Raw genomic sequence first — 27,841 nt, 5'->3', positions numbered from 1 at the left:
GTTATCAGTCTCATGTTTTTATACCTGAACTTAAAGAAACAGACGTTCTTCTTGAAAACATTGATGAGTCACATTTGTTTGACATTAATGCTCTTATATACGTAATTAAAATTGGCTTTTTTGTCTACTCTTACCATGATTTTTTAAAAATAATAGGACTTCCCTGGCAGTCCAGTGGTTAAGACTCCCAGCTCCCAATGCAGGGGGCATGGGTTCAATCCCTGGTCAGGGAACTAAGATCCAGCATGCTGCAAGGTGCAACCAAAATGATGATGATGATGATAAATAGTTTTGGAATTGGTCTTGTCTTTCTCCATCCTAAATAGACTTGATTTTGAAATTTTTGAAATTTTACTGAGAATTTTCTTTTTCATTTGAACCTCAAAATACGATTCTGTCTTTTAATTTACATGCTCACGTGCACACATACATACTTGTAATAAGATTAGGGGGTTAGTTAACAGTAACTTACAGCAACAAATGGATTTCAGATTTCTAGTATACAGATATTATCCAAATACTCCAATAACATCATTGCTTAAGATGGTTGAAGTCAAGCCAGAAGTAAAACCCAGGGCTTCTAACTCTGCTTTGAGCATTTGCAAACCAATACCGACACAAATTTGTATCACAAGGCTAATTCCTGAGTCTTGAACTTTGACAGTCTCTAATGAAGAAGGAGGCTCACATGTTGAGCACTGAAACCTGTTTCTGTGTCAAAGAAACCCATGTTTGCTTTATTTTCTTGAGGGTTTTTGCTCTGTTTTTTAAGCATGGTAATTGAATTGTGTATTTTTCTTTTCAAATGGGTTCCCATTTGTGGGAAGTGGTAGTAAAAATATATATGTAGCTCCTGATAAAGTAATTTTTTAAATTGAGAAATGACAGTAGTTTTTGTAACTAGATTTCATTTGAAAACTTTTACAGTACTTTGCTGTGACTTCTGTGGGAGTTTCCTCAACCCTCTATGAACAATTTTTTTTTTTTTTTTGTAAAACGTCTTAGGAAACATTTAAATGTATGTTTACGTGATTGTTAATGTCCTTTGTTCACCTGCACATAATATATGATGCTCAAATGAAATAGTACTTCATATTTTTCCTAGCAGAGATGAGAGGGTAGCCTAAATCTCCTTCGACTGCCTCCCTGATCATTTGACCTGACTTGGTGCGCAGGCCCAAAGCCCTAGGCCAGACTCCAAGCACCAGTCCACATTCCCTGCTCAAGTTCCACAAGCCCTGAAGGGGCCAGAACGGAGATGAACGATAGCAGCTGAACGGAGGCTGGGAGAGGGGGTAGAGGGATTCTGTCTGCACCCCTAGTGCTGAGAGCCTCCACCCTCTTGACCTATCAGCAGTCGAGTGAAGTTCTATGTGGAGAAATCACAACTAGTCCTCGATTATAATGTAGAATTATTTTTAGCATCCTTTATTTATCTATGGCCACCTTGTTAGGTCTCTAAATCTGTAAACTCATAAAGATATTATGTTTATCATATTTTAGAAATGCAAATGCCATAACTCAGCAAGGAAAGATAAGATATACCCGTTGGTAATATAAGCATTCATAAGCTGAGGTGGTAAGCATGGCAGTTCAGGTCACAGACTTTAGAGCCAGGCTGCCTGGGTTTAAATCCCAATTCTGACAGCTTGCTAGCCGAGTGACTTGAAGCTAGTCACTTGACCTCTGCATAGTAATTTACTCATCTGCAAAATGGAAATGATAGCAGTACTTTAAAAGTCAAAGTAAAACTTAAGATAATCTGAATATAAACACTTGGATCAGCATCTAACATGTAATTAGCACTGTATAAGTATTTGTTCTCGTTAGTATGCTGTGCCCCTATTCTGATGCTGTATCTATACTTAGATGGCCCATCTGATTTGTAGTCCACAGGTTACTTCATACCAACACCACCACCTTTGATGTCTAACTGCTAGCAAATCCCCTCTTCAGTAATATTTGAAAGCAAAATGCTTATTTTTCCTTCTTTCCCAGGCCCAACACAGAGATACTTTCATTGAAGAACGCTATGGAAAATACAACATCAGTGATCCTTTAATGGCGCTCCAGAGAGACTTTGAAACCCTAAAAGAGAAGAATGATGGCGAGAAGCAGCCAGTGTGCACTAACCCACTCTCAATTCTTAAGGTGGTGATGAAACAGTGCAAGAACATGCAGGAGCGCATGCTGTCGCAGCTGGCTGCTGCTGAGAGCCGGCACCGCAAGGTGGGTGACTGGCTGACACGAGCCCGCAGGCTCCTGTGACAGCTTTCTAAATAGTGCCTGATACTTTTCTGTCAGCTGCCAGGTCTCATGGTAGTTCTACTGGGAGGTCTCACAGGTGTCCAAAAAAAATAAATTAGCTTACCTAGGAGCCAGGAGATAGAAAATGCAGGTTATTCCAAATGTTAAATTTAGGGAGTATGTCAGACACATTATTTTAGATGACAGTCCTTCTTGATACGACACTCCAAAACACTTGGTATGTTTTTCAACTCTTGATCACCCAAACTTTGGCAACAAACTGGGGCTTGACCAAGCCTTGTAGCTGAACAGAGTGTTCTCTATTTGCTTACTTAAGTGATAAATAAAAAGATTAATAGGTATTTGGGTATTTGGGGAATGCTGTATCAGAGAGAGAGAGAATTTACCTGACTGTAAACATACAAGCCAATAGATTATTTTTATTTATTTCTGGTTTTGAGTTTCATTGCATTTTACCTCTCATGAAACCATAAACAGTCCCCAGGTTGTTTACCTTAAAGCTGTTCTCTATTAGGAATGTGTGTGTGTGTCTGTCTGTCTGTCTGTCTGTCTCCAGGTCTTACAGCATCTAAGATAGGACCTGTGCTTTCCTCTACCTCATCTCATTGGAATTCTTCTAGTCCTTGTGATTTCATTCCCCAACTTGTCATTTATAGCTCACATTTGGCCTGGAAAAGATGCTTGGCTAGAATATGCATTTTTAAGAACTTTTGGTTTAGATTTATATCAACAAGGTGGGGGGACATTAGTGCATTTAGTAGGAAGCGTTTTATTCAGAAAAAATTGGGTTAGCAGCTGCAGTTTGATAGATCTTCGTTTACTTTATGGTTACCTGCTTTAGAGAGCCATCTGCTTAGAGTGAGTCTGACAAAGTGCTTAAGGTCTTAGGTCTTGCCCACAATTTTTCTTTCCCTTCACAGAGTCCAAACAAAAAGCCAGAATGGGAGTTCTTAACCACGAATAGGTCTCAGATGTTCCATGACCCCCCAGAAAATACAATGAATGCCAAAATTTATGCATTTTATAGAAAATGATTTTTTTTTCCTATCCTTATTAGAATTCTGAGTTCTCCAAGACCCAGAAAAGTTTAACTTCTGGTTTAGACTGAAGTAATCTGAAGACATTTATGCTCCAATTTAAAAGATGTCAATGAGTTAGGGTTAGTTGCCTAAATTTGGGGGCTTTTACATAATATTATAAGAAAATCTACACAACATCTTTATTTAATAGGCCAGCCTGTTTTCCATTTCATACATAAAGTAACTGAGTGGCACTAAAGGGCTGGCTGGCTATCATGCCTGTTGAAATAGTGTTGGGATAATTTATGGTCCTAGGTGACTGGGGAGAAGAAGAGTTAAAAAGTTCAAGATTTCCTAATACTATATTTCAATGTAAGATAGCATTAAATGTTTTAAATCACTGCCTATCTATTCTTAAGTGTTTTATCAAAGTAGAACATTGACTTCATTAGACATCACATAGTACCCAGAGGCTTATAATTAGCGTGCATATAGTCCCAGTTTTCCTGAGAGAATTCCAGTTTAAGCCTGGTGCCTTGGCAGAGTTGTTAACAATACCTACTTTGGCTCTTAGACATATTAGTGATTTAAACAGTGAATTACATGGTTACTCTGCTTATTATGAAAAATAGGGTTCCCTAGTCTACCTCTTCCCATTCCCTCTCCTCCTCAATATTAGAGACAACCACTTTTCTTTTAATGTTTTATTTTGTAAGCTAACTTCCATATATTTTTTCCATATTTCTAACTAATATATTGCTCTTTCACTTTATCAATTTTAGACACTTATATTTACTTCCTTTTATTATAGATGTGGATTTTGTTAGCACCCCACTTCCCTTTCTTCTTCACCCTGCCATCTTCCCAAAATAAAAATAATCCCCTTTCCTCAGCTTTATTCTCTGTCATATCTGTTATTACCAAATCTGGAGGCTGTCACATTCTGTCTCTTCAGAGTATAAACATCTGGTATATTCCTGGGCAGTAGATGCCTGCCTGGGCATTCTGTGTACAGGAATCAGGTTGAAGGGACAGATAACTCTTGAAAATACACACCTGGAACTAGTTCCCTTGTCTTCCATCCTGAACCTTACCTCTTCTCTGCAGTATCTGCCACCTGCAGATACCCCTGTGTCTTTGGGGTACTGCAGGGCAAAACAGCTTCCTCCGTCATACCAAGTAGCTACCATCCCTCCAGCCTCTTTCTTCAGAATATTAAAAATTTGTCTGCCAAAGTCTCTCTTTTTAGGGTTGTTTTTTTTCTTTTCATCCCATTTCTGTAATTTTAGAAGCCTCTGTGGAGAGGAGAAGCCAAAATCTTTTTTAACCAGAAGGAAATACACCAGAATGTTTTCATTTTTGTATTTAAAGAGGAGTCCCAGAAAGTCTTCTTTCTCCATTCATAACGGTTGTTAGTGAAGACAAACAATGAGAAATGGCCATGGGGATGACAGTGCTCTGACTTTGGGAGGTCCGGGCCAACCCACCTCTGAATCATGAGCAGAAGCTACGAAGAAATCCAGAATTATTGGAATATTATGCAGTTGCAGGCAGGATTATGTGGGGAAGTGCCCCTTTAAACCCGTACTCTCCTTAAAGTTGGGCTTAATTGCTTGGCACCAGGGTAAGTGGAATGGGTTAATTAAAAGGCCTTATGAAAAATCTCCACTTCAGATCTCAATAATTAAACCTTCTCGTATGCAGGATGAAGTCTAGAGAATCTTTGTACTTCTTATCTAACTGTATACAAGATGTATATATTAATTAAGCAAGGCACAGTTAGGATGTCACCTATTTGAAATGTTTAATTTCAGGCTTCACTCTGGTACCTCCAGTGATTTGAGCATCACGGGGAAAGCCTCAGCTTTCAGCTTTCCATGAATCTGCCTTACTTCACCTGTCCCCTAATCCCAACAAACTTATTAATTCTCTGAAGCCTTTTCAGTCCCTACAGCTAATGAGTTCTTTTCTGTTTACATGCCACTTTGTGTGAGGTAAAGTACATATTGTATTTTTTCTAGAACATATCTTTCACCCTTCTAGACAGTGTGCTCTTTGATGGCCCTGACTAGGATTTACTTACTTATTTATCTATGAAATGTGATCTTGGATGCTTAGACAGGCACTTACTGTTAAATTGTATTCTAAGTGTGACTCCCTATATTTGGAAATGATTTTTTTAATTCCTTAAAGGTAATCCTAGACCTTGAAGAAGAAAGGCAAAGGCATGCACAGGACACAGCTGAAGGCGATGATGTCACCTACATGCTGGAGAAGGAGCGAGAGCGGCTGACTCAACAGGTAATTAAGGTGGAAGGGCTCGGAGCAGCATTTGCCTAGAGTAGTATTTCCTGAAGATTATTCTGCAGGGTATAAATTGGTGTTACTCAAAAAAAAGGGCTTTGTGGTCAGATAACTCTGGGGATTACTGTATTAAACAAAGTTAAAGAGGCTTCCCTGGTGACTCAGATGGTAAAGAACCTGCCTGCAGTGCAGGAGACCTGGGTTTGATCCCAGGTGTTCATGTTTGATCCAGTGTTCGTGCCTGGAGAATCCCATGGACAGGCTACAATCCATGGAGTCACAAAGAGTCAGACATGACTGAGCGACTAACACACAAAGAGGTTTCTAACTTCCAATTGTTTAGACTTTGTAGTATGCCAAAGCATGCTGTGAGTCTTCAAGATTAATATAGGGTAATCTGTGTTTAGCAAATCTATGTTTGCATAAAATCTGTTAACATAGATCATTCACTATGGACCATCGTTCCATAGAGCACACTTTGGGCAACACTAACTCTGAACGCTCAAAACTTTTTTTGACTTAGGACTCCTAGTAAAAAATACATTTTACATCACAAATACATACACATATATACATATGCTTGAAACAAAAATCTCATGAAATCATACATAACCCTTAACTACTTATAATACACATTAATATTTTCACTTCTCTTTCATTTGTTCAAATTCTTAATGGCTCACTAAATGGTTTCCCCATCCATTCATGGGTCTCAGAGTTTGAAAAACACTGACTAATAGGGTTCCTTGCACCCTTTCCCTCTCATTTTGTTCTTTAAGTAGGGTTGGGATGATGATTAAAGCCAATGGCATTTGTGTAGAAGAATGATTCATATGCAGCTACTTATGTTTGTTTTTAAGACCAGAAAGAATTATTACTGAAGCTTTAAAGGTTTTGTTTTCATCAGCATTCATCACAAAATCCAGTATATGTGGCTTTCTGCTTTCTGTTTTGATTGGTTCTAATCCTCTGAACTTTCCATAGACCTAGAACACAATGACATTTCAGATTCCCACTAATAACCCTGAGATAGTAAGAACTAGAAGTGCCTCCTTAATCATCAAAGCAAGATTTAGTCGTCGTGTGTACATTTTTATGTTAGGTGTTGTAATACTTAAGAAATATTTAATGTAAGCACATGGCATGTAACAGTTGTCAGTGTCTCTTTGTTTCCTTACTCTAATCCAGATGTGTGGTGGCATTCTTTTGCAGTTGGAATTTGAAAAGTCTCAAGTGAAAAAGTTTGAAAAAGAGCAGAAGAAGCTCTCCAGTCAGCTGGAAGAGGAGCGCTCCCGCCACAAGCAGCTGTCCTCCATGCTGGTCCGGGAGTGCAAGAAGGCCACCAGCAAGGCCGCGGAGGAGGGCCAGAAGGCGGGAGAGCTGAGCCTGAAGCTGGAGAAGGAGAAGAGCCGAGTGAGCAAGCTGGAGGAAGAGCTGGCCGCCGAGAGGAAGCGGGGCTTGCAGACGGAGGCCCAGGTGGAGAAGCAGCTATCTGAGTTTGACATCGAAAGAGAACAACTGAGAGCAAAGCTGAACCGAGAAGAGAACCGGACCAGAACTCTGAAAGAAGAAATGGAGAGTTTGAAGAAGGTGGTGAAGAATCTGGAGGCTTTGCACCAGCAAAGTGGCCCCAGTGAGCAAGTGAAGAAACCAGTAACCGTGTCTAAAGGCACGGTAACTGAGCCACCCACGCTAGTGTCTGCATTTTGCCAAACAGAGAGTTTTCAGGCAGAGAAAACACATGGGAGCAGCACAGCCAGGGTGACAACCAGCGAGCTGCCTGGCCCCACCACTCCCACTTACTCTTATGCAAAAACCAACGGACATTTTGACCCAGAAATGCAGACTACCAAGGAGTTGATTGCAGGCAGCAATGTAGAAAACCAAGTGCCTCCACGAGAGAAGCCTGTGGAACTGACCCAAGAAAAAGCAGTGGAGAACGGCGGGTGTCCTGTGGGAATAGAGACACCAGGCCCAGCGCCTAGTCATCTGCCTTCCAGCGGGAGCTCACCATCTCCCAGCAGCACTGCCTCTTCCTCTCTCACGTCCTCTCCTTGCTCGTCACCAGTACTAACTAAGCGCTTACTGGGGTCATCAGCTAGCAGCCCTGGCTACCAGTCATCCTACCAAGTAGGGATCAACCAGCGGTTCCATGCAGCTCGGCACAAATTTCAGTCCCAAGCAGATCAGGACCAACAAGCCAGTGGGCTGCAGAGCCCTCCATCCAGAGATCTGTCCCCCACCCTCATAGACAACTCTGCTGCCAAGCAGCTGGCCCGAAACACAGTCACTCAGGTGCTCTCCAGATTCACTAACCAACAAGGACCAATAAAGCCCGTGTCTCCTAACAGCTCTCCCTTTGGCACAGACTACCGAAATCTGGCCAGCACTGTCAATGCGAGAGGTGACACCAACCATTCACCTACTCCAGGAAAAGGGTCCAGTCCTCTGAGCCCTCTGTCTCCAGGGATCAAGTCCCCTACCATCCCCAGAGCTGAGAGAGGAAACCCTCCACCCATCCCACCCAAAAAGCCTGGCCTCACTCCCTCTCCATCCACTACCACGCCCCTGACCAAAACTCACTCCCAGGCGTCCTCTTTGACCACTGCAGAAGACCTTGGCAGCAGCTGCTCTTCTAATGCTGTTGTTGCCAATGGCAAGGATGTTGAGATACTTTTGCCTACCAGCAGCTAGTGCCTAGGAGGGAGTCTCTGCGTTTGACATTCCATCAGATTTCGTCCAGGAGCTCAAGAGTCAAACCGTTGAGTCAGATCATGTTATTTATTTTGATCTTAGCTGAAACCGTCTTATAATACATTTAGTGTGTTTCACCTTTTTGTATTTTATAAGTAGAAACTAAGTAGTTTGGAATTTTATGATTCCCATCTTTGTGCTAAAGCTAGAAGGGCACCTCAAAGACACCTAAGCTTCACAGTCACCATCACGTTATGATGGAGAAAGCTAACTGAGTACCAGGTGGTGATTTGCTGTCTGTCTGGGGACTCAAATCACTCAACACTCATTTTGAATTATGCAGAAGTGGTTCATGCAGATTTTTTTATTCCAGATGAACATGTTTTAAAAGTGCCTGAAATTAGACTGCCATATGAATGTGATTCTGCAGCAGAAGCACAGAATGGATCATTTAACTGCAAAAAAAAAAATGAGATCCTCTGTGAATTCTGAATGTTAAAAACCAACACTGCTTTTAATACTCTTTTACTGTTTTAATACAAGCTTTGTGTTCAGAAATAAGGCTGCATACGTAGAATGGGAATGCTAAAGGTGAATGATAACTCACCACAAAGTGAGTTTTGTAGAGCCCTTGAAAACCCCTCCTGAACATTAAGCAGTTGGGGTGCTGATTTTCTTGTACTTTGAAAAAATTTCATCACTCCCAGTTTCCTGCATAAGTTCTTGAATAGAATGAAATCACATCTCCTTCAAAAATGTCTTCAGGCATCTACTGTTGTGTAAGGAACTTCTGATTCCGATTGCTATTACTTGAATAGGAAATGGTTACTCATTCTGTATAAAGGTTTTGCAACAGAATGAGATCTTTATTCTGTAATCAAAAAGCAATAACTTAAAGTTCACCATCTTTGTAATATTATAAGTCAGAATTATACAGATTTTAGCAAATTGTTCTACACTTATTCTCCAAGCTGCCAGCACTTGGTGTCCGTATCTGTGGAGCCAAATTAACTTTTACCTAAGTGAAAGTATACATATATCTGTATAGATACACACCCCTTTACGTGTTTAACATACACACTTAAACACATAAATATTAGTGTGATTGTATCTTTGGAGTTTGCAATATAGTGTAAAGGATGAGTAGAAATGCATGTTAAGATTACCTACCAAAGCAACTAGATGTAGCTGGGACCCAATCAAAGAAAGAATCTTGTCCATGGGGAGGGGGAAATTTCACATGAAATCAGGTCTTCAGCATCATGAAGACAAGGCCAAACCAACCCAGTGTCAAAAAGCTCAACTGGTCATATAAATGAGAAAAACAAGTCAGTCACTCACTCAAATGACACGTAACAGCTGGGACCAGTGAGAGCCCTAGCAAAGTGAAGTGCCCATGCCCCGCTGAAAAGGGCACCTCCTGTGCTGCTTCAGCTGCTTGTTGCTATGCAAGAATGCTAGACCAGGGTTACCAGCTCCTAAGATTTTTATGAAATCCAAATTTTAATGAGAAACATTCTCATTTTTAAATATCAAGAACTGATCAAAATATTTTAAAATACTGCTAAACATTTCTGCAGCTGGATTTAGCTCACAAGCTGCCAAGCTGCAGCCTCTTTAATTCTAGAAACTTCTGTCATTTTCCATCACAGTGAGTTTGTGTGGACAAAAGCCTCCAAACTTTCCAATTTGTTGGCTACCACAACCGACAAACTCCCTAGAGTATAATGACTGTCCACCTCAGACGTGGTGGTTACCTGATTTTGTGTCCACAAGGATGGAGAGATCTCACATACATTCTTCTAGTCAACACTTATTCCAGCAGCCAGGGCGTCCTTGGTGGCTCAGTTGGTAAAGAATCTGCCTGCAATGCGGGAGACCTGCGTTCGATCCCTGGGTTGGGAAGATCCCCTGGAGGAGGGCATGGCAACCCACTCCAGTATTTTTGTCTGGAGAATCCCCTTGGACAGAAGTGCCTGGCGGGCTACAGTCTGTGGGGTCACAAAGAATCGGACTCAACTGAGTGACTAAGAACACAGCAGGACCTCCTGCTATGATTTAAACCTATTTCCTCATAACCCAATATGAGTTGATGGGAGAAAAGCAGGTGATGGAAATCAAGATAAATCACTCCAAAGTACACTGGTGTCTGCACAGTTTGACTAAAGCCAATGCATCAGAAAAAAAATGAAAATACTGTTAATGCCCTAGCATGTCTACCAAGTGATAAAGAGGTTATCTTAAACTTCCCAGAGCAATCATGCATTAAATTTTATTCCCGTGCATTGTCACATGAACTGGAACTTTCCTAAACAGGAGAGGGGGCTATAATCCCAGAGTACTGTTACCTCTCTTGCTTTAAATGGTAATCTTACAAGTTGCATTGTGCTCTTCTTTTGTTAGGGCATAGATATATATATAGAGAGATACTATAAGGAAGTTTATTTCTTAGAAAGTGCACTGAATAATGTATTACTTTTACAGTGTAATATGGGGGTGGGGAAGTGCAAAAGAAATGTGTATTTTTGCTAGTTGCCTATCTTCTGAGATAAACAAGCACAATACTGCAATGGATCAAATAATCCAGTTAGGTATTAGAGATTAGGATTTAAGTTTGCCGTAGACTGTGTGTGTGCTAAGTGAAAGTTCCATGATCCACAATTCTGGTCTTAACCCATGTTTCGAGAGCTGTTCCTGGTCAACAGATCATAGTGACGTGCAGCACACAGCACAAGCACTAACTAGTTACTAACATCTGTAAAGCCAAATGTACCGTGCAGAAGTCTTCATCCATTTCTATAGCAGACGACATTAAAACAACTTAAATCACACTGTCTGGGCAAAAAGTAGTCTTGTTTGTACCAAGTGAAGAATGTTGCACAACAGGGCCCAGTTTGTTGGGGAAGGAGCAGATTGGTAAAAAGGGACCACTGGCTCCTGGCTTTAAAAAAAACAAACGAAGATACACGACCCACCCAGGTTAGACCCCACAAGGACATGGGACGCTGGTTTTCCTTAGAATCTTGGAGCTGAGAGAAGCCTTCACAATAGTCCAGTCTATAATTTTTAAGTCATTTGGGGGTTCTGGACCTTTTGAGGATCTTAAGAATAGCTGGACGCTGTCCCCATAAAAATGTATATGCTTATGTGCAAAATTCAGTTGATGGCTTCATGGCGTCCAGAGACCCTGAAGCCATCCATAAATCACGTACTGTAAGATAAGAATGCCTGATCTTGTCCAGCCGTCTCATTTACAGATGACTCATGCATCTCTGGTCTCAGTCCAGCGCTATTGCTGCTACACTGTTAGCAAATGCAAGTGTAGCCAGATAAAAGCACTTGAAAGTCCTCTGATGTACAGAAGATGTTCACACAGTGTGGTTGTTTACGTATCGACGTTCCTAGCATTTAAGCCAATTACTGGTTATATCCATTTTTCAACAAATTCTTCTTATAGCCATTTTTTTCATAATGGCCTGCAATCACTGTCAGCAATGTTCCCTTGTCAATTTGGGTGTGTGTGTGTATGTGTGTATGTATATGAGACACAGGTTCGATCCATGGGTCGGGAAGATCCCCTGGAGAAGGACATGGCAACCCCCTCCAGTGTTCTTGCCTGGAGAATCCCATAGACCAGTGAGCCTGGCAGGCTACAGTCCGTAGGGTCTCGGAGTCAGACACAACTGAAGCGACTTAGCACACATATGTAGTTTTATAAAGAGTACTTCTGATGCTTGGCTCTTGAAACAGAATTTCAAATGTCTTTTGAAAAATCCTACTTCAAAATAGTTCATGTTTTCAAAATGCATCAGACGTAGGAAATGAGCATCATTTGTTCCGTAAGAATAATTTTAATTTAGTTGCTATAAAACTAGTTGAGAAAACCTGAGAGCCTGTCCACCCATTTGCTCACATATCAATGGCCAGTTTACTGGTAAAAGCAAAGGAAGAGAAAGGACACTGTTGTACTCAAAGGAATCCTGCTAAAAATAAAGATTCCTGGGGACTGGGCCTGAGGGCCAGCTGATGCAGGTGATTTGAAGATCACATTTTGAGACATAGTTCCTCATAACCCTCACTTGTTCTTTCACAAGAACTTACTTGCCTCTAACATAAGGAAATGACTTAAAGCTCTGGAATCTGTTTTGCAAGAATGTCAATGGTATTCGAAATCAAGAGTGCCTACTTGGATTCCAAGGACCATGTTAATGATTTCACTCACATCTTCCCTTAGTAATTTGCACAAGGGTGCTGCAAAGTGTTATCCCCGGTGTACACATGAGGTAGTGGTTCAAGACCAGAGATTTGTACCAGGGACCTTAGTAGGTGACAGGGCCTGGATTGAAAACCCAGTGCTTTGCTGCTTCCACTACCTGTTTGCCAAATGAGAATCTCCTGAGTCACTCATGACGCCAGCTCCAGGCCCCTCCCCATAGAGATTCCAGTCAGTGGACCAAGGTGGAGCTCAAGATAAGTGTCTGGGCTGCTGCTTAGCATGAGGCAGGTTTACACCTCAGGACACCATGCTGCTGCTTTACCACCCTAACCTAGAGGCATTTATCAGCTCAGGTAAGTGGAACAGAAAACATTAATTCCCCTCAAGCAACTGAGATCTCTTATATCCTTAAGATAGAGACAGAAACCAACATAGCTATTAGAGAAAAACCTCAAGGTACTCACAATCCAGGTGGGGGCACACAATGTTATAAAAAGTTACTAGAAACGACTGAATAATGCAGGCGGGGTGAAAATGCCCTATAGGGCCACTAAAGGCGGTCCTAGCAAAAACAGCTCCTTGTGGGCGGAGAGTTAACTAGAGAAGAAGCAAATGCCTTTTCTCCTCTCTCCAAAGCATTATTTACCTGGACTTCCACACTATCTCCCTGTGTTTCCAGTATGTTTCAGTTGGCTTGTCTTGGTCTTCGGATGAAAGCTGAGTCCTGTTTCAGAGAGACTGACAGAGCTCCCAGGCCACAGCAGTCTGCAAAAACATTCTCGAGTAACCTATAGAGAAGACCTGCTGCTGCTAAGTCGCTTCAGTCGTGTCCGACTCTGTGCGACCCCATAGATGGCAGCCCACCAGAACGTGTAAAAGCCAAGCTGAGAAAGGACCTTCTGCCAAAATACCACATTACCCATCAATGTCCCCTCCTACCCTCTAAGTCTCCATAAGCAACAGGGGAATGACAAGGTTTGAACAGAATCCAGTGGGACCTGGGATACCTGCAAGTGACTGATTCCCTTGGAGGGATGTGAAAGCAGTTTCTCCTCCCAGTGGTGTGAACGTCTGTACTGTTGTTAGACTGGAGGGGCACTGGGAAGGTCGCGTGGCTCTGCCCACACCACTGTGAAATGGCTGGCTTGCAAAAATTACTGGGAAGTGCAGCAGCAAGACTGGCCTTATCCCTGGGGAGTCACCTACTTAATCTGACAAGAGTCTTACTAATTAACTCAGCATGGCAAACACGAAGGTCCCCCTTCAGGAATGAAGGATTTATTTTCCTAGCTGCAGGAAATGCTGACAGGAAACAGCTCTTGGCTGTAAGCCCTTTGGAAAGCAATTTGACACCAAGGTCACATCTCCTTTCATGGGCAGTCCACATCCAAAGACTGATGATATGGAGTATAAAGACCTGGTCCCCTTGTCCCAAATCAAGAGAACTCTGAAGGGTCATCCGAGCTTCTAAACTCCCTGTAGGGCTGACTGAGCCCTCCGTTGAGACTGCTGCAGCTCAATTGTCCCCACCTCTTCTTTTTCCTCCCTCCCCTCTTCCTTCCTGTGGATCCCAAAGGTTCTCTCTGATAAGCCTGTGTGTGTTCAGTTGCTCAGTCAGACTCTGCGACCCCCAAGGACTGTACACTGCCAGACTCTGTCCGTGGGGATTCTCGATTCTCCAAGCAATACTGGAGTGGGTTGCCACACCCTCCTCCTCCAGGCGATCTTCCCAACCCAGGGATCAAACCCAGGTCTCCCGCATTGCAGGCAGATTCTTTACCTTCTGAGCCACCAGGGAAGCTCCTGGTAAGCCTCCTGAACCTTAATCTCTCAGGCTCTGTTCTTTTTGGTCGTGACTAAGTCCCCTAAATGTGGGCGGACACATTTTCTGAGTATTTTATTTGGTACCAAGCTGTCAATCATGTATATTACATGTGTTACTGAAAGAGGCAGGTTAGTCCTGCTTGACCCGTAAAGTAATGAAGGCCTACTGAGGCCCAGGACATTGCTCAAGATCCTACAACTCAGCTGGGCTGAGAGTCAGGGGCACAGCTGGGATTCAAACCTTCATTCATTGGGCCTTCAAGTCCACTCTCCTTCCAGTGGCCATACTATAGTAGAAAGTATGTAGGACATTTGGGATTTCCAGTGACAGACTCTCCCAGTGCAGGGGCCCGGGTTCGGTCCTTAGGGAACTAGATGCTGCATGCCACAAGGAAGATCGAAGATCCTGCAACTAAGACCCGATGCAGCCAAATAAGTAAATAAATAATAATTTTTTTAAAAGTATGTAATACATTTGGGAAGTTCAGAATATTAGTTTGTGGACAGTAATACATTTAAGTATGAATCCACTGGTTTGTTAGCTTTCTTTTGAGACTTTGAGCCAGGAACAGGACACAAAGAGAGGGGGCTTTGGTGGGGAGAAGAGAGAGGGACGACACATGGCATCATCCAGTGTTAGAGTGAGAAGGAAGCTCAGAGCCCCTTGACTCCAGCTCCCTTGTACTGCAGATGGGGAGAACAAGGTAGGTCTAAATAGTCAGTCTGGCTCCCTCTTTCTGCTTCAGCCACCTGCGCCTTCCTGAGCCCACCTGGGACCAGAATTCCTAGCCCAGCCCCGGCTGCTCCCTCAGGCACTCTCTCCTCCACTCGCCTGTTTCTCTACAATGTCTGACCTTTAATCCTGTCCACCTGGGCTTTGCCCTCTGCCTGCTGACTTGGGCCACCTGCCATCCTGGTTGCCACAAAAATCCTGTCCTCCTGTCTGTGAACCGGTTTGACAGCTGAGGTAAGGCTGGGAGTGGGGAGGATCGCGGCGCTTCTACTGCCAGGCCATGCCTCCATCTATAGCATCAGCTCTGGGAAGCACTTAATCACAAGGCATGGCTTCTTCCTCCGGCATGGACGAGAAGCCACTGAAGCCGTGAGCATCTACCTCTCCCGGCTTGTGAGTCTGACCCGCCACACCTGCCTGTGGAGACTGCAGCTGAATATTTGGGGAGAGACACCTCCTTCCCCTGCTCCTCCTGCCCACCTGGACTCAGACCCACAGCTCTCCCAGGAAGGGGCTTCTGTATTCTCCAAAGACGTCCCCATCTCCCTTCTTATAGTGGCCACCCCCAACCCCCAGCCCACCTAACCCAAATCAAAACCTCTCAAGGCATTTGGGCCTCAGGGCAGACGGTGTCCTTGGGGTGGCAGACTGGTGGCCACAGCACACAGGCCCCTTCTTCCCTAGTGTGTTTTCCTCTCCCAAGTCTTGGTGAGTCAGCACCACAGGGCCACACAAGGCGCCTATTCAGGGCTCATTTTCCTTCTGCTCTGACTTAGATCTTGGCATCTCTCTCTCTCCCCCTCTCATTCTCTATGTGAGCCTTATTCTCAGCATGGGAAAGCTCTGCTCCCTGCCCCATGCCTCTTGGGTTTCTCCCAATACCACCCCTTCCCCCGCCCCCAACACACACACCCACATTCCTCATCCTTACCTTCTGGGAGTTGTCAGTCCCAGCTGGGTACAAACATGAGGTAGAACAAAGTAGAAATGTTAAACTATTAAATCCTCATTCACATATTTTTAACGGGTGTTTGTTGTTGCTGGCTCTATGAAGACCCTGAGCTATACTGAGGAGACACACAAACACAAACACACACACACCACCCCCCACCCCCGGACATTTGCTGTGCCTGCCTGACACTGACACAGCTTATGTTTTTTAAGCACTATCTCTGTGTGAAGCCTCATGCTGAAAGCTGGAATTTACACTCTGATGAGGGAACCCTTGCCCAGGTGACATCCCAGGGTACTGCCAGGCAGCAAGTTCCCCAAATGGGTGGCAGGGCCTCAAGTGCCTAAGAAGTTCAGGATTTACATAAACAGAAGGCAGAGGGATACAGGGTCGTACTGATAGGGGTATAAGTATAGGTATGTAGGACCTGGGGATGGGAAGTTAGGAGCAGCAGGAAAAGTTCAGAACAAGGATTTGCCATCCTCTGTGTAACCTTGAGCAAGAATTAACCTTGCTAGCCTTCATTTCAGCATCACTGTAATGAAGCTATGAGAAACTTCCTTTGAGGTTTTCTGACAATTAAATGAGATAAAGCGCGAAAACACGCAAGATATGGTGAGTGCAGGCAGATTATTTGCAGCCGCTGGGGCATGGATTTCCCTGGTGGCTCAGACAGTAAAGCGTCTGCCTACAATGCGGGAGGCCCAGGTTGGATCCCTGGAAGATCCTCTGGAGAAGGAAATGGCAACCCACTCCAGTACTCTTGCCTGGAAAATCCCATAGACGGAGGAGCCTGGCAGGCTACACTCCATGGGGCCACAAAGAGTCGGACACGACTGAGCGACTTCACTTTTCGGGAATGGAGCAACCGGCGAAAGGGTCTAGAAGGGAAGCTGAGAGGTTGCCACGGGCAGCCTCGCTCTTCATCGGAAAGCTGAATCGCTAGCGCCCTCTGGTGTTTCAGTCGCTAAGAGTCTCTCTGCACCCAAGTGTGGCCGCACACCCACTTCCCTAGGAAAGGACGGGTCAGCCGTCTGGAAGGGACCCGCTTCAGATTGGCTGGCGTGGGCAGGGTTGTGTCCCTTCCCCACGTGCGCGCCCTGCCGCCTCCTGCAGCTCAATCACCAGTCCCCGCCTTAGGCGTGGAAGCCCAAATTCCTAGAAGGGTAGCCAACAACAGAAATTGCCTCGTGGGGTTGCTGTGTGCCTTAACTGAGAAACTCTTAAGACTCCAAACCAGTTAAGGCATAAGTAAGCACTCAAAAGGGCTTCTCTGGGGGCTCCGTAGTAAAGAACCTGCTTGCCAATGCAGGCGACGCGAGTTTGATCCCTAGGTAAGGAAGATCCCCTAGAGAAGGCAATGGCAACCCACTCCAGTATTCTTGCCTGGAAAATCCCATGGACAGAGGAGCTTGGCAGGTTACAGTCCATGGGGTTACAAAAGAGGTGGACATAACTTAGCGACCAAACAACACACAAAGCACTCAGAAAGGATAGTTCCTAGTATTATGTAGCTCCTAATAGTACATATACACGTGTTAGTTGCTCAGTCATGTGTGACTCTATGCGATCCCATGGACTGTAGCCCACCAGGCTCCTCTGTCCACAGGATTCTCCAGGCAAAAATACTGGAGTGGGTTGCCAGTCCCTTCTCCAGGGGATCTTGCCCACCCAGGGATGGAATCTGGGTCTCCTGCATTGTGGGCAGACTGTTTACAATTCGAGTGACCAATAGTAGGCCCCTAATAGTACGTGATCTCCTACTAATTACCTCCTAATAATACTAATAATACCTCCTAATAGTAGGTGCTCCATAACTATTTGTTACACAGGGGTCAGGATGACTCTATCAATGCATATTTGTATTCATTCGTCCATTTAATTATGTTTCAGAAATGCCTTGCTCCTCTATACAGTTTATGGGGGTGGGGGGGGAGAACCTTATTAAGCCAAACAAGTGAGCAAGAGCCAACACTCCGTGGGAGAAAAGAAAGAGATTTCAATTGTTCAAACATCCACACACTAGCTCCTACAAAGTAGAACTCACTGACTTAGGCACTGGGATAGAGAGATAATTAAGTTTACAAGGCCTTCAGGGTTTAAAATCATGGTGGGAGAGACACTACAAAACAGGGTATCATGCGGACTATGATAAAAATAGGAAGCCGCTCTCAAGTCTTTCCACAGGCACCAAGTTCTATGGAATGTGTATCTCCCAGGGCCTCCCACCTTCTGAGATGGCACACGCTCTTGTACGGAGTGTGTCTCTCAGCAAATCTATTTCTTACCTCTCACTTTGCCTCTTGCCGAATTTCTTCTGTATGAGAAATAAAGAATCTGAACTTCAGAAAGTCCTGACACTGGTTTCACTTGCTCCTAGAGTGCTGACCCTGCCACTGGCTGGCACTTCAGACCTGCATTCATGTGAAATGCTGTGCTCAAGACTTCAGCTCGTGGCCATGTGCAGAGACGCCTCCACCCACACGTACACCATGATTCAAGATGGCACCAGTAAGCCACATGCAGAGACGTGCACCCAGGCACTGCGAGAGCTCCAGTGGGTTCTGGGAGAGCACAGCTGCACCAGACTTGTCAGAGCTCTCTCCCCTCTCTGCTGACAAGATCCTTATAAAACAGCCCTGCTGCTGCTAAGTCGCTTCAGTTGTGTCCGACTCTGCAACCCCATAGACGGCAGCCCACCAGGCTCCCCTGTCCCTGGGATTCTCCAGGCAAGAATACTGGAGTAGGTTGCCATTTCCTTCTCCAATGCATGAAAGTGAAAAGTGAAAGTGAAGTCGCTCAGTCGTGTCCAACTCCTAGCGACCCCATGGACTGCAGCCTACCAGGCTCCTCCATCCATGGGATTTTCCAGGCAAGAGTACTGGAGTGGGGTGCCATCGCCTTCTCCGTATAAAACAGCCCTACTGAAGGCCTTTCAGGAAGATCTTGTACCCAGGAGTACTAGCGAACAACTCTCCATTCTTTGTTCAAAGACTAAAGCTTGAAAAATAAATAAACTAAAAAAAGGAATACTCTGTGTTGACACAATTAATCCCCAGGGGAGTCAGGAATGGACTCATAGAGGAAATGACACTCATCCTGGTCTTGAAGGAGGGGTAGCTGCTCCCGGAAGATGAAGTCAGTGAAGAGTACTCCAGGTAATGAGAGCAACATACGCAATGCACCAGGTTGCCAGCCTGCGTGGCGGGAACTCTGGGATGGAAATGCAGATCTGGAAAAGTAAATGAGTTCAGGAAAAGGCAAGATCTGCCGAGGGAAAGCATTTCGACTCTGTTTGGGGTTTCTCTGGTGGCTCAGATGGTAAAGCCTACAATGCGGCTGCCTACAATGTGGGAGACCCGGGTTCGATCCCTGGATCGGGAAGATCCCCTGGAAAAGGAAATGGTAACCCACTCCAGTACTCTTGCCTGGAAAATCCCACAGATGGAGGAGCCTGGTAGGCTAAAGTCCATGGGGTCGAAAAGATTCAGACACGACTGAGCGACTTCACTTCACTTTGGTTGGCTGCAGGGAGCCTGAACTGAAGTGGCATCTTGAGCAGAGGCAGATTTACCATGAAGTTAAGCTTCAAGGACTATCATTGGTACAGCCCCCTCCAGACCTAAAGAGCCCAAGCAATGTGTTCATATGGTCAAATGTTTTTATAAAATTTGCTAAAGTAAGATATTGTAAATGCAGTCAGTTAAGACTGCTGTCTCTTTTTACTCTGGCATCTATATCACACTTTCCTCTATATTGGGTAATCTTGGAGTGGTGACCAAAGCATTTTGGGAATTCAAGTAAAGGTAAGTTGAATAATGTGTTATTTTTGAGTAAAATATGTTTATGCGGTTTGCAGTCACTCTCATGTATAGTTGAGTTTTTGCTAGTTATCCCAGTGTGGAAATGGCTTCCAGGAGTGGTCCTGTCACTGTGCTTCCTCACCTTGCAGGCATAATGACGTGAAAGAGAAGCATCGAAGGTTATATAGCTATGGGTCTCCCACATCGCTGGCAGATTCTTTACCATCTGTGCCACCAGAAAACCCCATATCTTATAGCACCTAACTCTAAAAGTAAAATCTGAAATGGAGGACAATGTTTTAAATGTATGAAGTCAGAAGCTGGTCTCTAGAAAATTCCTCCAATTATTGGATGTGTAAAATTATAGATGGGCAATTAATAGCTCATCAATGCTAGTCAAAACAAAATTTCCCTTTTGTCAGGAAAATATTCAGTAATGCAGTATATACAACTAAAAATATGTCATAAATATGAAGATATAATTACAGTATGGAAAAAAACATGTTTTTTAAATTTTTAGAGAATTCTGCTTCTGAGCAAGATGGAATAATAGCAACTATTAATTATTTTCCCATCTAAAACAACTAAACACTGGGCAAAACATATCAAACAACAATTTTCAAGAGATTAGATATAAGGCAATAAAGAATAGAGATGGAAAACAAATGAAGTGAGTCCTCTGACTGAACAGTGAAAAGGGGATCAGGGTATGCCTGGCAATCTCCCTAAGTAGAGGAGATGAAGCTGATAGCTGGGAGAGAAGATAAGACAGCTGCAATGAGCAGGACGTCCAGAGATCTTCAAAGGCTTTCTCTGAATCTTCAACTGAGTACTAATCAATATATAGATGTGAGGAAAGGACCAGAGGCCAATGAGAGAACCACCCAAAGGATCAGAGGGAACAATACTCAGAGCTCTCAAGAGACTATGAGTAAGTAGTTTTTGTTCTCACTACCAGAATGATAAATCTCATAATTCATGGAACATGAGATAGAGTATTCAATTCGAAGGTTTTTGTCTCTATAGTGGGCCAAAATTAGCCCTAGACTAAATGCTGTTCTGCTCCCGCCTTAAAAGTTTACAAGACTCAAAAGGGTAAACTATTTCTAAATAACTATGTCCCAGAACAAAGCTCAAGAATTTGTATAAGAAAACAAAAATACCTGCACCCAAAAAGCTAAAATCACAATAAAAAAGCATCTAATAAAAAATTACCAGGCACACAAAGAAGCAGAAAAATTTGGACCGTAACTAGGAGAAAAAACAATCAATTGGAAATTAATCAAAAATGACACGATGGTAGCCCTGGCAGTCCTGTGATTTGGACTCTGAGCTTCCACTGCAAAGGGCACAGTTTCAATCCCTGGTCGGGGAACTAAAACTCCACATGCTGCAAGATGCAGCCAAAAAAATGTGGGCTTCCATGGTGGCTCAGTGATAAAGAATCTGCCTGCCAGTGCAGGAGATGCAGGAGACATGGGTTCGATCTCTGGGTTGGGAAGGAAATGGCAACCTGATCCAGTATCCTCACCTGAAAAATCTCATGGACAGAGAAACCCAGCAGGCTATAGTCCATGGGGTTACAAAGAGACAGACATGACTGAGTGAGCACACATGCATGCTCACTTATCATATTAAAAGTTATTATTACTGTATTCCTTATGTTTAAGAAGACAGAGGAAAAATTGATTTTGTTAATTTGAGACATGAAAGATAAAGAAAAGACCTAACTCAAACTTCTGGAAATGAAAACCACACTGTCTAAGATGAAAAAAAAAAAAAAAAACACTGGATGGTAGTAATAGCAGATTACACACTATGGAAGAAATACTTGAAAAAAAATAGCAATAAAAAATTAATAGTGAAACATAGAACATAAAAAAAGATTTTTAACAATGAACAGAACATTAGTGTGCTTTGGTACAAATTAAAGTTACATAATATAAATGTAATTGAAATCCCTGAAGGAAAATATTTTAACAAATAATAGCCAAATTTTTTCAAATATGATAAAAATGAGAACCCCAAGCACAGGAAACATGAAGAAAACTACACACAAGAACATCATATCAAATTGCTTAAAACAAAAGAAAAAAGTCTTCAAAACAAGCAAAAGGAAAAGACCATATTCTATGCAGATGAACAAGGATAAGAATTACAACAGAATTCTCTTTGATAACAATACAATCCTGAAGACAGTGGAGTGATAGCTTTACTGCTGCTGCTGCTGCTAAGTCGCTTCAGTCGTGTCCGACTCTGTGCGACCCCACAGACGGCAGCCCACCAGGCTCCCCCGTCCCTGGGATTCTCCAGGCAAGAATACTGGAGTGGGTTGCCATTTCCTTCTCCAATGCCTGAAAGTGAAAAGTGAAAGTGAAGTCGCTCAGTTGCGTCCAACTCTTCGCGACCCCATGGACTGCAGCCTACCAGGCTCCTCCATCCATGGGATTTTCCAGGCAAGAGTACTGGAGTGGGGTGCCATTGCCTTCTCTGATAGCTTTACAGTACTGAGGAAAAAACTGTCAACCTAGAATTCTATACCTGATTAAAAATATATATATATATATCTTTCAAAACAAAGGCAAAATAAGAGACTTTTCTCAAATATGCACAATCTGAAATAATTCATCACCAGCAAATCTGCAATACAGAAATACAAATTCCTTTAGCTATACAAGGCAAAAGGAAAATTAAGAGCACTAGAAATGGTAACTATGTGGGTAAATTTGAAATATTATTTTTCTTATTCTTTAAATCTCTTTAAAATTTATAAAAATGCATTGTAGGGTTTATAAAATATGCAGAAGTAAAATGTATGACAACAACAGCACAAAGACTGAGAGGAGAAAGTAGGGTTCTTGTATGATGTGTGAATCAGTACGATAACATGCAGGAAGTACGTGATAAGTTAAAGCAACCTCTAAGAAGCCAAACAAGATGAACGAGATAAAAATGGAATCATAGCGACTGGAGAGGTACTGCACTGACAAGATCAGTCATGGAGGTATGGGCACAGATGCTGCTCAGCATGTGGCACATCAGAACCATGCAAGCCCTAGGCTTCCATCACCAATGGGCTCAGTCCCACGGGGTCAGAAAATTTCCACCCCAGCGAGGATGCCATCCAGAACTTTGGGCCTTTGGAAAGAGAGAACAGGCTGAAGAAGAAGGATAAATCCAAACAAAGACTAAAGAACAACCAACAGCCTTGAAGAACACCATGAAGATGAGATCACTCATCATATAAAGGAGACTGAGCACCTGCAGAGATATGCTGAGCAGCACAAGCAGGGAATAAAGCAACTAAAACATGATGATGATGATGAAGTATACACAGTTCCCCACAAAACAGCTACATATCACTGCCCACTTCTATGCAGACATAGTTCTGCTCTCATTAATATCTTTCTCTGTGCTGCCAATAGATTATAATAACTTGTCATCAGTGAAAAAAAAAATAACTATAAAAAATAATCCAAAAAGAAAAAGGGGAGAGGAGAGAGAAGAAGAGATGATAGACAAATAGTAAGACTGTTGATTGAAAACCAACCATCTCAATAACCACATGAAATATAAATGATCTAAACAATCTAATTAAAGGAAGAGATTGCCTATAAAAAAGCAAGACCCAAATATACGCTGCCTACAAGAAATCCGCTTTAAATATAAAGACAAAAATAAGGTAAATTGTTACAGGAGTCTCCAACCAAATGGAGCAGAATCCATGTTTTATTTTTAGTGCACACAGAACATGTATTATGATAGACCATTAAAATGTCTCAATGCGTTTAAAAGAATTTAAATCATACAAAGCATATTTTCTGACTATGATGGAATTAAATTAGAAGTTAATAACAGAGGGAGTTCCTTGGTGACCTAGTGGTTAGGATTCTGGGATTTTACTGCCGTGCCTGGGTTCAGTCCCTGGTTGGGGAACTGAGATCCCACATGCCAGACAGCATGGCAAAAATAATAATAATAATAACAGAAAGATCTCTGGAGAATCCCCAAATATTTGGAAAATAACACAACTCTAAATAACCCATGGGTCAATAAGGAAATAAGAGAAAATTGGAAAATATTTGTAAATAAATGAAAATACAACATATCAATTCTTGTGGGATACAGATAAGGCAGTACATAGAGAGCAATTTATAACATTAAATGTCTACACTTAAAAAAAGGATTAAAGTCAGTTAAGTAGAAATACATAAGCAGAGGAAAAGGAATTGCAGAAATCAATAAAATGGAAAATGAAAACAATAGAGAAAAATCAATGAAACCAAAACCTGGTTAAGATCAATGAAATTGACAAACCTCTAACCAGAGTAATTAGGAATAGAATAAAAAAAGACACAAATGGCTTACATCAGGAAAGAGAGGTGCCATCATTACAGACTGCACAGATTTTAAAAGAATAAGGAATATTACAAATTTTATATCAATAAATTTAATAACTTATATGAAATGACCAGTTCCTTGAAAGACACAAATTAGACACAAATTACGTAAAGAAGAAATAGGTAACCTGAACAGCTCCGCACCTATGAAAAGAAACTGATTTCTTAGTTTAAAGCTTTTCTTCAAAAGAAACTCAAGGCCCAGATAGTTTCATTTATGAATCCTACAAGCATTTAAAGAGACAAAATACTAATTGTACAGAAATTTCTCTAAAATATTGATGAGATAGACCACTTTCTAACTCATTCTATGAGACCAAGCAATAACATGACAAAGAAAGCTATAAACCCAACTTCCCTCATGAACAAACATTCAAAAAAAATCTTAATAAAATGTTATCAAATCAAATCTAATACTGTATAAAAATATAATACATAATAACCAAACAACCATAATGAGGTTTATCTCAGGAATGTAAGATTGGTTTAACATTTGAAAACCAAGCAATATAATTCACCATATTAACAGTTAAAAAAATAAAAACTATATGATCAATGTCAATATTCCCAGGTGGTACAATTCTGGTGATAACTGATTCCACCAATGAAAGAATTTCCTGATCGACATCATTGAAGATTATTTAAAATTTTCAAAGGCTTATGAGCCCAAGTTTGTTGCTGAATATATTTACTGAATGTATCTTCAGGAAAAGTAAGTTTAATACAGTTTACTCTCAATGAAAAAAACAGATTTTTTAAATATATCTCTTGTATTGAATAATTATAAATAAGTAAATCCAATGTCTGATGCAATTGGTTAGTCTTTAAATGTAATCATGTCAAAGCATTTGGTTTTGAGGAAAATAAATGCAGATTTTTAGTGAAAAATAGATTCAGAAAAAAACATCTAACAAAATCCAACATCCATTTCAGATAAAAACTCAGCAAACTAGAAATAGAAGGGAACTTCCTTAATCTAATAGTGGACATCAAAGAAAAAACCTACTACCTACATCAAATTTAATCGTAAAAGACTAAATAATTTTCCCTAAGATTAGGAATATGGCTAGACCTTTAGGCTCAGGTGGTAAAGAATCTGGCTGCGATGTGGGAGACCTGGGTTTGATCCCTGGGTCAGGAAGATCCCCTGGAGAAGGAATAGGCTACCCACTCCAGTATTCTTGCTTGGAGCCTGGTGGGCTACAATCCATGTGGTCACAAAGAGTCAGACACAACTGAGTGACTAACACTTTCACTTTTTCAAGATTAGGAATAGGGCAATAGTGTCTCCTTTTACCACTTTTCTTTTCAAATATTCTATTGGAGGTATTAACCAGTGCAGTAAAGCAAGAAAAAGACATAAATGCATTCAACTTAGAAAGGGGGGAGTAAAACTGTATCTATTTGTAGAAAACATAATTGTCTAAGTAGAAAATCTAATGGATTCTATTTTTCTTTAAAAGGTTACCAGAGGGACTTTCCTGGTGGTCCAGTGGTTAAGACTCCGTGCTTCCACTGAAGCATGTATGAGTTCGATCCCTGGTCAGGGAACTAAGATCCCACATGCTGTGCAATCCCACCCCCTAAAAAGCTACCCAGTGGCTCAGACAGTAAAGCATCTGCCTGCAACGCAGGAGACCCGGGTTCGATCCCTGGTCTGGGAAGATCCCCTGGAGAAGGAAATGGCAACCCACTCCAGTACTCTTGCCTGGAAAATACCATGGACAGAGGAGCCTTGTAGGCTACACTCCATGGGGTCGCAAAAAGTCGGACACGACTGAGCAACTTCACTCACTCACTCAAAAAGCTACCAGAACTAATAAGTGAATTTAGCAAGATTACAAAATAGATCATTTGTCTTTATACTAGCAATGGAGATAGTAATGAAAAAATAGTACCATTTATAATAGCATCAACAATATGAAATACTTAAGGATAAATCTGACCAAAAAATGTGCAAGACTCACACACTGAAAACAACAAAACACTGCTGGGAGAAACTGAAAAAGAAATCGAAGACTTATGATTCCCTGTATTTGTTGCAGCATTATTTACAATAGCCAAATACTGTATGCTCTCACTTATATGTGGAATCTAAAATCAAAACTAATGAACAAACACAAGAAAACTGAAACAGAGTCACTGGTACAGAGAGCAAATGGGTGGTTGCCAGAGGGGAGAGGAATGGGGGAGGGAAGAAATAGGTGAGGGAGATTAAGAGGCATCAGCTTTCAGTTACAACATAAACAAGTGTGGATAGGAAACGCACAGTTGGGAATACAGTCAATAATTATGCCATATCTTTATATGGCGACAGATGCTAACTAGACTTATCATGGTGACTATTTTCCAACGCATAGAAATACTGAATCACTGCGTTGTGCACCAGGAACTTATACAGTATTGTAGGTCAACTGTACTTCAAAAACAAACAAATCCATAGAAAAAGAGATCAGACTTGTGGCTGCCAGAGGTGGACGGTGGAAGGAAGTAGATCAGGTGGTAAAAAGGTACAAAGTTCCAAAGGTACAAACTTCTAATAAATACTAGGGATGTAACATACAACATAATAAATTAATACTGCTGTATGTTATATATGAAAGTTGTTTACAGAGTATGTACTAAGAGTTCTCATCACTAGGAAAAAATTTTTTTTCTCTATTTCTTTAATTTTGTGTCTGTATGAGATGATAGATTTTCATTAAACTTACTACGGTAATCATTTCAGGATGTATGTAAGTCAAATCATTATGCTGTACACCTTAAACTTATACAATGCTACATGCCAATTATATCTCAATAAAACTGGAATTTTTTTACATGGTGTGAAGTCTGGATCAAATTTGGGGCTTCCCAGGTAGCACTAGTGGTAAAGAACCTGCCTGCCAATGCAAGACATGTAAGAGACGCAGGTTCGATTCCTGGGTTGGGAAGATCCCCTGGAGGAGGGCATGGCAACCCACTCCAGTATTCTTGCCTGGAGAATCCCATGGACAGAGGAGCCTGGTGGGCTACAGTCCATGGGGTCACAAAGAGTCAGACATGACTGAGTGGCTAACACTTTCACTTCTTTTTCATCCAAGTCTGGAGCCAACAGGCTGCTGGGTGGGGGCAGGTCCCAGCACTAATAAGCTAGAAGGAGGATTCCAAAATGGTGCTTGCCAGCTCCAGTGTCCTTGTAATAGAATGAGCTCCCCAAAACGCCTGCCACAGTGTCTACATCTCCAGAGTGAGCTCCAGTTCCCTCCTGCCTCTCCAGGAGGGAGGCTCAGCAGGAGGCTCTCCGAGACCAACAAGTGTGTCTAACTCAGTTCAGTTCAGTTCAGTCGCTCATTTGTGTCCGACTCTTTTCGACCCCATGAATTGCAGCATGCCAGGCCTCCCTGTCCATCACCAACTCCTGGAGTTCACTCAAACTCACGTCCATCGAGTCGGTGATGCCATCCAGCCATCCCATCCTCTGTCATCCCCTTCTCCTCCTGCCCCCAATCCCTCCCAGCATCAGAGTCTTTTCCAATGAGTCAACTCTTCGCATGAGGTGGCCAAAGTACTGGAGTTTCAGCTTTAGCATCTTTCCTCCCAAAGAGCACCCAGAACTGATCTCCTTTAGAATGGACTGGTTGAATCT

At 42.3% G+C, this 27,841-nt stretch overlaps 2 protein-coding genes across 3 annotated transcripts in view; one reads left to right on the top strand and one right to left on the bottom strand.

Annotated features, from left to right (window-relative positions):
- Positions 1-10,859, top strand: part of CTTNBP2NL (CTTNBP2 N-terminal like) — a 51,623-nt gene extending 40,764 nt beyond the window's left edge. For both annotated transcript variants that reach the window (XM_027536149.1, XM_027536148.1), the window contains 3 exons: positions 1,999-2,229; positions 5,481-5,588; positions 6,804-10,859. In XM_027536149.1, coding sequence (XP_027391950.1) covers positions 1,999-2,229; positions 5,481-5,588; positions 6,804-8,285 — 1,821 coding nt within the window. In that variant the 3' untranslated portion in view covers positions 8,286-10,859. The remainder of the gene's footprint in view (positions 1-1,998; positions 2,230-5,480; positions 5,589-6,803) is intronic.
- Positions 1-27,841, bottom strand: part of ST7L (suppression of tumorigenicity 7 like) — a 143,140-nt gene that overhangs the window by 858 nt on the left and 114,441 nt on the right. The gene's annotated exons all lie outside the window — the stretch shown is intronic.

This window comes from Bos indicus x Bos taurus, chromosome 3 (assembly GCF_003369695.1).
Source record: "Bos indicus x Bos taurus breed Angus x Brahman F1 hybrid chromosome 3, Bos_hybrid_MaternalHap_v2.0, whole genome shotgun sequence".
Lineage (NCBI taxonomy): Eukaryota > Metazoa > Chordata > Mammalia > Artiodactyla > Bovidae > Bos > Bos indicus x Bos taurus.
Note: the sequence above shows the minus strand (reverse complement) of the source record. Positions and strands in the feature narration are given on the sequence as shown.